The sequence below is a fragment of the Martes martes genome, assembly GCF_963455335.1.
Source record: "Martes martes genome assembly, chromosome: 6".
Lineage (NCBI taxonomy): Eukaryota > Metazoa > Chordata > Mammalia > Carnivora > Mustelidae > Martes > Martes martes.
This window is the reverse complement of record NC_137893.1, coordinates 63,173,544-63,188,637: the sequence shown is the minus strand read 5'-3', so window position 1 is coordinate 63,188,637 and position 15,094 is coordinate 63,173,544. Positions and strand designations below refer to the sequence as shown.

General features: G+C 41.0%; 1 protein-coding gene across 1 annotated transcript in view; it reads right to left on the bottom strand.

Moving 5' to 3' along the window:
- The window catches only part of NHSL1 (NHS like 1), a 228,773-nt gene that overhangs the window by 59,845 nt on the left and 153,834 nt on the right, over positions 1–15,094 (bottom strand). Inside the window, exon 2 of the mRNA XM_080805508.1 lies at positions 6,376–6,528. Within this exon, the coding sequence (XP_080661634.1) occupies positions 6,376–6,528 (153 nt within the window). The remainder of the gene's footprint in view (positions 1–6,375; positions 6,529–15,094) is intronic.

Here is a 15,094-nt window from a genome sequence, read left to right as displayed (position 1 = left end):
TGGGAGAAAAAGTCACCTTGCTTATGCGGACGAAAGGACCCTGAGCGCCAAGTGTCTGTAGCTGTCCTTGTCATCTGACTGATATTTCCGGTTCTGTTCCTCTCCCTCCTCCCAACAGCATATCTCTGGAGCATAATGGGTAGGAAGGAAAGCATCAACTAAATCAGGATAGCCATTTGGGAAAGAGGGCTGAGAGTTAAAAAATTGTATCCATATTCTGTTGCACTTAAATTAAAATGCACCCTTCCCTCTACAAACACTGCTTCCAATTTTAGGGGCAGGTACTCTGAGATATTTGGCAAAGGGAGGTTAATTTTTTCCCATAAACACAGATATGATGGTCTTTATTTTACAGATGCATAAACAAGGTCAAATTGTCAAAGAAATATAACTCAAAATTAAACTCAAATCAAAGATATCTAGTACATAACAGGCAGGATTTGAACCTAGATGTGACCCAGGCTCTCCTCATTAAACCTGGATTTTTCCCTACTGGAAAGCAAGAATAAGAGGCTTCTGGAGTTTAGGTCTTAGTCTACTTTTTGACCAGGGCAGTGGTTCTTTTGATATTAGCTTTATAATTATTTGTTAAATTGTACAATGTTTTAGGTATTTGTGTTCTATGTCATAGTTTTAAAAAAGTGACAGAGAAGAAAAATAATACATGTTTAGCACAGGTGGGTAAAGCAGATGTTCATCTTGAGTACGTCCAAGGCGGTGAGCAGATGGACCATTCCAGGAGAGAAAGCTCTTCGTCAATATCCACAAGCCCACATCTCCAAAAGCATCTCCCAAACAGTCCGTGAGAAGTGCCACAGGACCCCCAAGAAGAGCATCTATAGCCAAAACCACAGGACCCATGTGCCCAAGGCAGCCAGATAAGATAGCCAAGCCACCTCATCAAATCCAGAGAGAATCCTGCAACCTTTCCCAGAACAGACCTATCTGTCTAAGCCAAAGGCCAACTAGGAAGCTTCCTAACATAAAAGGTAGATACTGTGAGCCTTAGATAAAGCCTGTATGTCACCACCTGTCAGAGGAACCCCACTGAAACTACCTGGAAACCTTGTCTATAACTCTGAGAGAGGTGTACCCTTCTCCAGCATCGAACATGTTGGGGAGCACAGACGCATGCACAAAAAAACCTACTGTTTTTAACCGGTTGGTACAAACCGTCATTTCTACACACTCTAAATCCTCAATTCCTATAATAAATATAACCCACTGACTGAATTAACACAGGCCAGATCCACCATTCCTCCCTGTGCTCATACTTCTAATTCTAGAGCCATAGAGCAGGCTGACCTGTTAAAATGTATTTCTTCAGGAAGGATAGCTGCGACTAGGGAACATTTTCGATACAACAACAGATGCTCTGTGAACTAATTCTGGCAGGAGTGGACGTGGACACAGTAACTAAATTGTCTGTTAAACATACTGTGAGAAACTGTGTTTCTCTCTCTTTCCCAGGTTGGGCTTTTGGGGGTGGAGCCTTGATATGCTCCTAACTACTGAATGCGGTCCTAAAGCTCTAAAAAAAATAAAATCTGAACACTTCATTCAGCCTAACCTAACCACCCCCATCCCTCAACCCCCCTTTTCCCATTTAATGTGGTCCTTTGACTAGTGCTAAAAATTATCCACACAGATATTTAGGTAAAGATTACCTATCATTCCCTCTAATTCAGATGAAGTTCATGAATGGTTGAAACAAACATGGAGATTAAAAGGGTAGAATTCTTCTGGAAATACAGTTAAAAGATAAGTGAATTCTTTTTTTTTTTAGTTTTTTAAAGATTTTATTTATTTGGCAGAGAGATCACAAGCAGACAGGCAGAGAGGCAGGCAGAATGCTGAGCAGAGAACCCAATGTGGGGCTCGATCCCAGGACCCTGAGACCATGACCTGAGCCAAAGGCAGAGTCTTTAACCTACTGAGCCACTCAGGCTCCCCAATAAACGAATTCTTAATAGATAATGGGATCCATCTTCAGAAATTACTCTCTGCCAGCCAGATGTCCTATTGAGCCAAATATCAAAGTAATATCTTTAAATCTAGGTCCATGTTTATAATGTCATTAGCAGTAAATCATTACCTACATCTCTCATAACAAATCACCAAAATCAAATCATTTGGTCTAAGAGCATGGTCAGCAAATTCTACCAAATTCTCCAGAGACTAGCCAACAACAGATACCAAAGCTTGCTGCCCTATTTGGACCAGCACAGAGTACATTTGCACACAGAAGACACCTGCTCCGGGTATTCCATATGCCACATGGTGCCCACCCCCACTCCTCGGTGGCGGGATGAGAGTGGGCAAGTGGTGGTGGGGGGGGTGGGTTCTCCCAATGCCTTGCTTTTCCAGCCGACTGAGCTCTCTGCCTGCACACTGCACATCATACACATCTCCACGACATCACTGTCTATTTACTTCAATCTTGACACAAAGTAGCAAGTTCAGCTCTTTAAAGGACCCATGAACTTTTCCTAGTTCATTTAAAAACTCTGGGCACAGCTCCCCCACCCCCTAAAGAAAACAAAAGCAAGCAAACAACAAAAAACTCCTGACATAGTACAGAACTGACGCTCAAATGCTTATTAAACTGAGTCTATTATCTGTCTTTATGTGCCAACTCAAACAGCTTTTTCATAAAAACATTTTTAAGTAAACCCATGCTTTCCCCACTCTACCAACTTAAGCATTTCTGCGTTACTTTAATAAGCAAATATTTACAATACTTAGTTATTAATTTAACTAGTATTCATTGCATCACTTCCCTCCACATTTTATGATCCTCCAGAGGACAACTGAGCTCCCCTAAACCTGGTAGAACTTACATGATGGCATTTGATGATTACAAAAAAGCACCAACCTATTCAACATTAAAGAACAGCTTTCCTTCCTGAAAATTATGGATAAGGTCACAGTAAGAAGAGAAGGAACAAAACAGATCACTCATAGTGAATAATTAGCTACCCTTCTATATCTTTAAGCGAAGAACACTGAGGGCAAATTAACTTAAACTGATAGCTTTATACAATCTCATGTCTTCATAGTGCCATACATTCAGGGACCAGATATTTTCTATTTATTTATTTATTTATTTATTTTTAAATATTTTATTTATTTGACAGAAATCACAAGTAGGCAGAGAGGCAGGCAGAGAGGAGGAGGGGGGAAGCAGGCTCCCCGCCAAGCAGAGAGCCCGATGCGGGGCTCGATCCCAGGGCCCCGAGATCATGACCTGAGCCGAAGGCAGAGGCTTTAACCCACTGAGCCACCCAGGCGCCCCACAGATTTTTTCTTTTTAATCTTCACTGATACTGAGGCCATAAATGCTCCGTACTTGTGTTTATTAACTCAGGTTATGAACATGGTGTAGGGGAAGTTTGGGATGTAAAGTTTCTGTGCATGTGATTAAAAGTAAATAAATGGGGACGCCTGGGTGGCTCAGTGGGTTAAAGCCTCTGTTTTCAGCTCAGGTCATGATCTCAGGGTCCTGGGATTGAGCCCCACATTGGGCTCTCTGCTCGGCGAGGAGCCTGCTTCCTCCTCTCTCTCTGCCTCCCTCTCTGCCTACTTGTGATCTCTGTCTGTCAAATAAATAAATAAAATCTTAAAAAAAAAAAGTAAATAAATGAAGAGGAAAACAACTCAGGTGCTCTTTCACATTTCATCTTCCTCAATCACTGCTTTAAAAAGTTATTATTTATCTAAAAATTTCTTCAGGAGTATTTAAATCCAGACTTTAAAAGTTGAGCTCCAAGAATTTTCCAAAGTTATTAACTTTATTAATAGCAAATCCCTTCGATGAGGCATTTTAGGACATGAGAGCAGCTGCTAAAGCACTGACCTTTTCAAAAAATTCAAGTATAGGCAAAACCAGTGGTGATGATATTTCACATGGAGCTACTGAATAATCAAAAGGAAAATAAAATCAGAAAAATCTATATACAGATGGTCAATTTTCTCAGGGAAGAAAAGAGAAGCTCTGATCTGATACTTGCAAATACATGAAAGAAGCCGTGAAGCACAATTTCCTGGAGAGAGATCAAAAAACAGCCAGGCCTGAATCCTCAAACTCACACATACCTTCCTGTAAGCGTTCTCTACAAGCTAGACCATGCAGACCTCTGTTGGTCCTAGCTCAGAGAGAAATGTTAACAATGGCACTGCCTCTGGAGTTTGTCCTGGGAACTGTGCCATTTAATATTCTTATTAATTATTTGGGGGGAGAAGGTGAACTATAATGAGAGACGCTCTTGGTCGAAATGTACCAAAGATAAAAATCACAGGGAAGGGATATAGAAGAAATTTTGGCTGGATTTAGGTATATCATGAAGGCAACAAAGATTGAAGTTCAATGCCAAGGCCATACAGAAGAGGCCAACTAATGGAATTCTTTCCATTTAAGCTTTCAGTCACTAAATACACAGGTTGGGCAGGCTACATAAAAAGGGGGGCCCAATAATCTCAGCTCTGGACTGTCCAAAGCCAAGACCATAGGCTATGAGATACCGTAAGATATTGTAAGATACATAAGATACTATAAGATACATACTGCTTTTCTAAGCATTAGAAAAGAATCAAAGTAGAAAAATAAGGCTATCATCTAAAATGTTTATAAACAGTTCTGTTCAGAATACCAAATCTATTGTGAGTCTAGTGATAGCTATTCCTTCTTTCTTGAAGCAGAAATTCTCTGCTTTCTCTAACTCCTAATAGAACAATTTTGGGCACATTTCTTGAGAATTTTTCACACTGTGATTTGTACTACAGAAATAAATATAAATTCCTTGAGACCCAAGCCCTTGCCTTTATAGCCTGCACTTCTGCCAGAATGAAAAGAGTTCCAACAAATAGATGTTAAAGGCAATATAATGCAGCAGTTGAGAATACAGGCTCTATAGCCTTGGACTGTCCAAGTTTAAATCCTGGTTCTACCATTAACTAACTTGGAGAGCTTAGCAAGTTTCTGATCTGTGTGTCTCTGTTTTACCACCTATAAAATCTCCATAATAATAAACAGGATTATCATGGGGATTAAATGATATAATAAGAGTGATGGGCTTAGAACTGAATCTGGCATGTAGACAAGTGTTTAATAATATCAGTTGAGGTCCTCATGCGGGGTTTTCCTTGAATCAGTAACAGATTTCTGGGGTACCTGGGTGGCTCAGTAGGTTAAGCCTCTGCCTGCAGCTCAGGTGATGATCTCAGGGTTCTGGGATGGAGCCCCACATTGGGCTCTCTGCTCAGCAGGGAGCCTGCTCCCCCCTCTCTCTGCCTGCCTCTCTGCCTACTTGTGATCTCTATCATATAAATAAATAAAATCTTTAAAAAAAAAGATTTCTTCTAGATTTAAGTCTTTCACAATTAGATAAGATGCAGAACACCCACTTAAATTTCAATTTCAGATAAACAACAAAACAACAAATAGTTTTTAAGCTTTTTTTTTTTTAAGTGATGTCCACACCCAATGTGGGGTTTGAACTCAAGACCCTGAGATCAAGAGTCACATGATCGTCTGACTGAGCCAGCCAGGTGCCCCAACAACAAGCACTTTTTAAATAAAACAATGTCCCAAATATTGCCTGGGAGGAGAAAACTGGTAGAGTCAGCAGCATCTGGTAGAACAAGAACCTAGTTTGCTTTTTTAAGGAAAAAGTCTCTGAATCTTAACAGACATTCTTTCCTCTTTTAAAGAATCACTTCCTTACCACTTTTAAGAGAAGCCCTCCTTGCCACACAGTTACACTTCTTAACATCCATAGTAATTTGAAGAAAAATGAAGCTTTTAAACTAGTTATAGGAGGATACTCTTCCTATATTTCCTATTGCCCTCAGGGCACTCTGCCCATCTCTTGACAGAACCAATGCTTAAGAGGAGAGCAGTTGGGTGCTGCCCAAGTCCTGATAAACAAACCACTCTGAACTCAAAGTCTATATATAGGTCCCCTTTCCACCCAACCTGAACTAAACAGAACAAACCATTAGAAAGTATTAGCTTTAACAAATTTGCCTTGAATACCTACAATGGTTTTAAAAAGGCAGGGGCAAAATTCCGCATGTCAGCAGGGGTTTGTTTGGATTACATTAGTACTGGTGGTTTGAACATGCTAAAGAGAGTTTCCAAGCAGGTGGGCTCTGTGAGGATAGATTTGCATGTCTGTAAACTGGCAGGTTTCTACAGAGACCAGAACCTATTAGGCATGTATTAGGCTGGAAGTATTTATGATCTCGTCTTAAAAACACAGCATACCATGTGTTCATTATAAATAGATCTTCTTTTACAAAGAGCAATCACATTTGTGCTTTCAATTCTAATGGCCAGTACTCCAAGAACAGCAAGCTGGCGGGAGGCAATCTTACCCCTCAATACTGATTTGAGGTTGAGCTTGGCTTGGCGGTGCAGGTCCTCTACACAGGGTGGTCTTGTGGTGGGAAGGAACACATTCTCCTGCTGGTGCCATGGAGCAGTGTAGTGGACTGTCCATCGACTCTCCTCATCGAGGTTGGAAACCGCTGTAGAAAGAAAGGCAGCATGAATTCTGGTGTCAAAGTAAGCTTCAGTGGCTCCAAATATTTTCCATCAAGATGGGTTCTTGGTGCCTAACACATCCATGGGGTAACGGCCAAAAAAGGGGAAATGGGGCAAATTCTGTGTAAGGTTTAACTAGGCTCTAGGGGTTCTTCACAGTGTTTTGTCTCTTGAAGGAAAAGTTGAAACTGCCCATCATCCCCCTTGACGTTTTGACAGAATTATTTCTTTAGTTACTTGCTTCCCAGCATTTTAGGCCCTCCCCTGACTCCAAAGTCAGAAAACACTTAAGAAAACTGATAGAGACCTCCAATTCCTACTTAACTCTGACACAATGAGTATTTATTATCCAACTGTACACTGCCTTTGCAACAGTAAAGGTTAAAGACTGTCAAGACAGAAACAAATTTCCTACCAAGAGGCGCAGACCAAATGTTTCCTCTCTAAAGCATTACTTTAAAACATCATTGTAATAAACTCAACTTTTTAAAAAAATTAAGCATAAGCACTCAGTGAAATGTATTTAAATAGCATGTCTAATAGAAGTAGAAATCAATTTGTGCTACAAAACCTTCTCTGTTTCCTGCTTTCATGGAATACTTTTTTTTCCCAAGGAATATTATTATATTAAAATGTATTTTTAAAAAATTCCAATGCAACTGACCCTTCCCACCATAACCCAATTCAACTGAGTTTTCCCAGTGCAAAAGAGTACATCAGAGGGGAAACAACAGGTAATCATAAGAGTATCCTAAATCTTCTAAATAATTTTCCTTGATCCCTCTAGGGCTTGGGATCTCTGTGTCTACTTTGTTTTTGTTCCTGAAACACAGACAGAGTTGGGGATACTAGTGGAGCCCACCATGAAGCTGCAGCACCAAATACATGCATCAACAGTTTTTAACCCTTGCTACATATCTGCTGCTTTAAGTCAGATGTAGGGAGAGACTAAGCAATTTTAGAGGAAAACCCTGTGCTGAAGCATTTCCTGGGGGTGACAAATAAAACCAGCAGATCCTAGAATTGTGAGCCAGGGGCAAGTCTTTCCTGACTCTGACCCAGGTTACAGAGCGCACACTGAGCATACACATTTGTACAACACAGTATGTCCCTGGAAACGAGACCATAAACAGATTCTCAAAACAAAATGAATAAGCATGCATCAACTATTGAACCTTTCTATTCGAAGGTATTTCAAATTCACTTACAGTACCCAACAGCACAGCATTAGAGCTGTTACAAAGACCAAATGAACTAATACATGTAAAGCATGATTGTGGCAGGAGTGAAATTCATCTGATGGTAACGGAGACCCTGACTTTAGACCTGTATCACTGAAGGGGAATTTGGCCTTTCTTTGCACTCCTGGGAACCTGAGTCACAGGTTAGCACTCCCCCATAACCCATTAACCCATCTTTTCTACAGCTACTACATTCTGTAAGCCTCATTTCTCAAATCATCCCACCCTCTCCATAAGTTGCTAAGTGGGAAAATAAACATTGCAAACTGGACATCAAACTAAAAACAGAAACATCTGTGTGCCTTCTGCTTTTAACATTTGACAAAAGCATGTAAATTAGGCACCTGGTAGTTCACGTAACCTCTTGTTGTGAAAAACTGTTTTGCGTGCTGCATGTAATTACCAATCTTGATACATAAAATCCACAAAGACCGGATGTGGCCCTTATTTACGTGCCTCAGAATCTTGCATAGGACAGAACTCACCCTATGTCCTCCAAACGGCAGCCACAGTTAATCGCAATGTTTCCTGCTGATGTGCATTTATTTGGAAGACTGAACTATCACACTTCATAGCTGAAATCTATTGAAAAGTGAAACTTCCTATTTGCCAATCACAAATCAAATCCAAGTAATGATTCTTGCGTCTGTGCAGTCCCGCCACCGGCCCTACTGTCCAACTGGCTCCCATGAAAGAACAGGTGTCTCTTCTCGGAGCATCTCACTCTTGCCAGGGCAGATTCTAATCAGTCCATCCAAAGACAGCCTCCCACCGAGGGAGCCGCAGAAAAGGAGCCCAGAGCGCCGTTCTTTGTTGCTTCCTCCAAGGTCTCTCTTACCAATGCTCATACCCATCCACATTAATCTAGTTTAAATCACTGGCCCAAAAGCTCAACTAAACTAAGCCAACAGCTATGTAAAAACAAAACCATATATTTGTAATATTTACACTCTGCGGAGAAAGGAGAAGCACCTGGATCAAAGACATGTAAACCAAGGGTCAGTACACAATGAAGCCATGCCACAAACGCTGTGTACTTTACAGGGACTGATCAGTCTAGACGGTTTGTCCCGGAGCTCTGAAATACGTAACAGAGAGTTCCGGGGAGTTTTAGAGGATCATCCCCTTCAAAAATACATGATAGATTACACACAGCCTCCCTGCACAGTAAGCTAAAGAATTAAAAAAACATATATCAAGGCAGACATAAGATAAATACAAGCCCCCTCCCATTTTTTTCAAAGGGCTTCTTCTGAGAAGCACAAAAGAAGTGAATTCCAACCATGAATAAATAAGACATGCTAAAATCACATAATTCTGCCTTAGAGTTATAAAAGTCAGAGGTATTTGAACAACTTAGTAGAGAATGGAGTTTAACTTGTGCTAATTATGTTTTCACATTCCAATTCCATCACTCAAGAAGATGAAGTAGTACAAAACACACACACACACACACACACACACACACACACACACACACGGGGTGGGGGGAGGATAAATTACTTACTTTTTTTCTTAAAAAGTTTAATTAAAGACTTGATCTTTGCATTAATGAAGGCCACCATTTCCAGGATGCATACACAGGGCTTAGAAATTTAAATCACATTAAAAGCTCAGCCCATCAGGCAGGTGGTAAGCTGTATCCTTCTGCTCCAGATTCTAACTTTTTTCCTCCAGTCTTAAATCCTTAGACATCTGCTGGGGGCTGATGTAATGTTGAGGCTGAGTTTATTGTCAGGCAGTTACAAGCCATTAACAGTCCTTGAACCTGAAAAGCTCCCACTGAAACCTAATCTTTAAGGCTGAGAGCCGCAGTGACAAAGTGTACAGAAAGAAAGAGAAAGCCAATCACAGTTCTTATTTGCATGATAGCCACATTAGTCCTTCTGCGTCGGTGCTCATTTATTTACTTTCTCTTCAACAGATCCGAAGTTTCTCCTCTTTGGAATGCGTGAAAACAGTGCAGATCTTCCTCTATGCAAGTCAAGGTGAAGCAAATGTATTCCCCATTTTCCCTAGGCTACTAGGAACATCCAGATCTGTTTACTGGAGCCCAAAAGTCTTACAGCAAGTCTGTTTTGATTGACTCTCCAGTTAATTCAGGCATTGGAACTGATTCGGGGGTGGGGGGGGCAGAGCCAAACCATTGTTTCCCTGACCACGCCCCCAGGTTCTGCCTCCCACACCAAAGGAACATTTACAAGCAGTAAAACTTTTACAACAGAATCTCCACAGAGCTCTAAGTGATGACTTGGTTGCATTTTCATGCAAATTAGTACCTCCGGTCTTCTCACCCAGTTTTTTATTTGTTTGTTTGTTTTGGATTGGTTTGGTTTTTGCCAGTGACTGAACGTCAGCATTACAATTGTACCCTAATGATTTAAATCTGTATTTTAAATTTAATTATCATCTAAGCACCTGGTTTAAAAATTCCACACTCCAGCCTCCTCCCCTCCCCAGCCCCTACCCAAGAGGGAGAACAGTAATTCCAAACAAACATTATTTAGGTTTCTCTTGAACTTGAATATAAGGTACTGGGTTCTGGTTCTTTTGTCCATTTGCAATTAACCTCCAAGAACCGGGGGAGCAAAGTGAAAGGGAAGATTCAGAAATAATAATACTCAGGCTGGCACTAGGAAAATAACTTCCAGAGTAAAGGGACTGGAACAAAAAGGAAAAGAATACAGATTGGAGAATACTAAGAAAACGGATCAAGGGAAAGAATGATGCTCACACCTCTGCCCGGGTCCACTTCGCAGCAGAACAGCTTTGGAGACATGTTAGACAACCTCTGGTTTCACAGCTTAGGGCCAGACTTATAAATGAATGGAAAAATGTAATAATCCACTAATTCAAAACATTTCGTTTATAACAAAAGCTCTTAGGCAAAGAAGAAAATTTATATAAGGGGCTCCCTCTAGGGAAAGCTCTGGAATGATTCCTCCTCAAATGCTCCCCCCTCCCTTAATCTTATTTTTTGAACAACAGCAAAAGCAAAGCATACAAAAAAAATAAAATACACACATATTATCATCTCACCATCCACATTATCGGATTTCCAATTTGTGCTCTTTCATCCTGTACATAGTTTTACTTAAAAGTAATTACGCGGCCAGATGGCAAACAAGAAACGACTCAAATGAGAAATGACTCCAAAGTTAAATTATATAGCTGCCTTAAATTAGCAAGCGAAATTCCCCCTAGGAAAACAGATTTATAAGCAAGAGTGACCTCGCTCTGCTTCAAGAGCCGCGTCTCAGCCTCACTGCCCGAGAGACAAGTAGTAGTGGGAGAGCTCCTAGACAAAAGCTCTCCGATTCACAACCCCCAAGGTTCGGAGGTTCAGTGTCACTCAACATACATGAGGTTGAAAACAGCCTGCAGCTTTTCATGTCTGCAACGGCGGCATCCACACATTCAGTCCAAAGGTAAATACCGAGCACCTTCTCGGTGCCATGCATCTCCGGTACCTCCAGGACATCCCTTCCCTCACAGGGCTTGTATGATTTCACAGTAAATCACAACTGTAGGGTGTGTTAGAAGGTGGTAAGTGAATGGACGGAGGAAAAGGCTGAGAAGAATAAAAAAGATGGTAGGGCTACGGAAGCAGGCCAGACGGCAGTGTTAAACAGGAGCCAGGGTAGACCTCATTGAAAAGGTGAAATGTTAGTACAAACCTTAAGGAGGAGATGGCAATAAAACAAAAATCTACAGTGAATCCACTGGTTCTCATTTAAAGAGGGGATATGATCACTGGGTAGTGGGGAAGGGGGAGGGGGGGTGGAGAGGGTTGGTGGGGAAGGGAGGAAAGACCCTTCTAGTCCATTAGGAAGTAGGAAATCAGAGGTGTGCTCTAAGCAAATGAATGGCAGTAGGAGTCACACGGGGAGGAATTTCCTTCCTCACTTGGGATTAAGTCTGATAGTAAGTGGCCGTAGCTGTGTCCAGATGACAGCACTACTTGGTTGCACACCAGTCAGTGATAAGGCTGGGAGTCGGTAGCAGGCTTCCATGCTGGCCTCCAGGCCACATCGTCCTCTAGGCATCATTCCGTGCTGCACCCCCCCCCCCACACCAAGTCCAGATCTTCAGATACTAGCCAAATAAATTAGGGTATTTACCACATCATGACACATCAGGTTACATTTTGAAAGAGCTTATTACTTATAAAAATTTCCCCAATAATTTCATCATCTCTTACTTTATAGCCTGCATATCAGCATGAGAACGGGCTTATAATTTGCACTGTCTCCGTGTCATAGTTTATTTAAGAGCCAGGTTTTTAATGGAAGTGTCTAGTATTTTTTAATAACTCCATTTATACATTCAACAGAAAATAAATAAATCCATGGTACCTCCTCTTCCAACTTTAGCTCTGTAAGTAGCAGGGGGAAAAAAGTTTAAATATCCCAGGCATGGGAAAAAAATTTTTTTAGAGATTTTATTTATTCATTTGAGAGAGAGAGCGTGCGACAGAGGGAGCACAAGCATGGGGAGAGGCAGAGGAGAGGGAGAAGCAGACTCCCTCCCGAGCTGGGAGCCCCGCTGTAGGGTTCCATCCCATGACCTAGAGATCATGACCTGAGCTGAAGACAGATGTTTTAACCATCTGATCCAGGTGCCCAGGGGCCCTAACATGGTAAATTTGACAGTATAGGGTAGGTTGGAGTGAAGAGCCCAACACTGGAGCCATCCCACCCAGGATACTAGTCACGTACTACAGGAGGAACCTCTCTATACCTTGGTTTTCTCATGTGTAAAATGGAGAAAATAAAAGTTTTTATGTGGCAAGGTTATTATGAGAATTTAAGGAGTTATTATTGATAAAGTCCTTAGAACAGTATCTGATATGTGCTAAGCATATATACTCGTCACATAGATGAGTAAAATCTTTTTTTTTTTTAAAGATTTTATTTATTTATTTGACAGACAGAGATCACAAGTAGACAGAGAGGCAGAGAGAGAGAGAGAGGAGGAGGAAGCAGGCTCCCTGCTGAGCACAGAGCCCAATGTGGGGCTCAATCCCAGGACCCTGGGATCATGACCTGAGCCGAAGGCAGAGGCTTTAACCCACTGAGCCACCCAGGTGCCCCTAGATGACTAAAATCTTAAGACATAGCTAAGCAGTCCTCAGCTTAATGAAGGGTCAGTCATGCTTTCACAGAAGGGGAATCAACTTCACAGACCTCAGTCTGTTTACTTGTCTCAGAGTTCAACTATCACCTCCATGAAAGATTGCTCTAAAACTATCACTCCCAGGTACTATATACTATCTTTTCTAATGCCTAAAATTCTATTCACTTACAAAAAATTCCCAGTGGTCACCAGTATACCTCTAACTAGTACCAATGGTCTTCGATCTCCTCTTCTAATTATCTTTAATTATATACCACAAATGACCCAGTTCTTGAGCTTTTCATCAACACTGTGTATAATACTTGCTCCTTTCCTACATCTCACTGTTCCTTCTCTGGGTTCTAACAAACTCTTTCTTTTTTCTTTCTTTCTTTTTTTTTTTTTTTAAGATTTTATTTATTTATTTGACAGAGAGAGATCACAACTAGGCAAAGAGGCAGAAGGAAGCAGGCTTCTGCTGAGCAGAGAGCCCGATGTAGGGCTCCATCCCAGGACTCTGAGATCATGACCTGAGCCAAAGGCAGAAGCTTAACCCACTGAGCCACCCAGGTGCCCCTAGTTCTAACAAACTCTTAACAAGCTTCAAAGGGCCTGTCCTTAAACATTTGTCAGGCACCGTTTACTTATTCCCTCTTGAAACCTTGATGCTTTTACTGGAGAAAGGGCAGGAGTCAGCAAATTAAGGCCCTTTGGCCAAAACTAGCTGACCCCTTTTTAAATAGTTGAAAAAAAATTAAAGGATAATATTTCATGATGTGAAAATTCTATGAAATTTCAATTCTGGTGTCCAACAACAAAGTTGTAATGGAACGCCACTACCCCATTAGTTTATCTATTGTCTATGGCTGCTCTCAGGCTGTGTTCAACAGACCATATGGCCTGTAAAACTGAAGCTATTTTCCATCCGGACCTTTAGGGAAAAAGACTGATGATCCATAGATTATGCTACTGCCTTTAAATATTTTGCTCAATCTTCTTCTCACACTATTGTCTTTCATTTGTCTGTCCTCCAGATCCATATTGCTAACTTCTACTTAAATCTCATGCTGGACATCTAATTTAAGCTAATCTGCTTTCCCCCCCAAACCCTAACTGGTTATCAAGAACTTCCTCATTTTTATAAGGACTATTATAGGCAATTTTTCAATGAACCAGACAGGTAGATTTCATCTTCAGTCAAAAATGAGAAAACTGAGATCTAGAAGCTAATGCAATGTAGGAGCTAAGATGAGAATCTGGGTGTCCTGCTTTCTCTTTCATTAGCACATATTGAAAGCCGGGAAAATGTATCCTTAGTTAGTATATTCAAGTCAATGTACCTTACAAAAAAGTCCTTATTAGACACATAAATAATAAAAATATTTGAGAATCACTGTTCTTTAAAAATACTGCCAAATGTTATACAGAAAAATATGCTCCTCATCACTTGAACAATCCTGGTGGCTTATCCTCCTTGAGAATTCTATTACCACTACTATTGCATAAATATTTGCATCCTTATAACGTTTCAACATTTCTGCTTAGTCTTTCAGTGAAATGAAATCTTATTTCTGACCTCCATTTAAAATTTTTCTCCTAGGAATCATATGATTATTTCTACAATGATCAGATTACTTTCCAGGAGTAGGTATACAACATACTAGCAAAGAGTTATAGAAATATTTTGCAAAGTAATACATAGTCTAAAAATTTTACCTGTAACTATCTATGCATTTGCATTGAACCACTCAGAAATTTTACATAGAGAACTTATTAACTGCCCTGCGTTCTACAATCGAAATCCGGGTTAAAAGGAAATCAAACTTGGTTCCTGACCTTAGGAAGGTCAGAGTCCAATGGAGCAACACACCCAAAGAGATAAGAATAATAAAGTAATGCACAAGCACAGGGAGCGAGATAAGACTATGATGTTAATGGAAAAGATGGCAAAGGGCACCCAGCCCATTTGGAGTACGAGTGGAAGAGGGAACTCTCAGATAAAACAGTCCTGGTCACACAGGAGGTTCCAGATAAGCTTATGGGGGGTGATGTGGGGAAAGGCGGCTGGGGAGGTGGAGAGAGGCAGAGCCAGACCCGGAAGGACCTTTCTTCCCATAAGGGGGTGGGCTTTCATTGGTGGGCCAGGGAGCCACTGATGGGAGTTGAAAAGGGGAAGCTATAAGGCCAGTGTCAC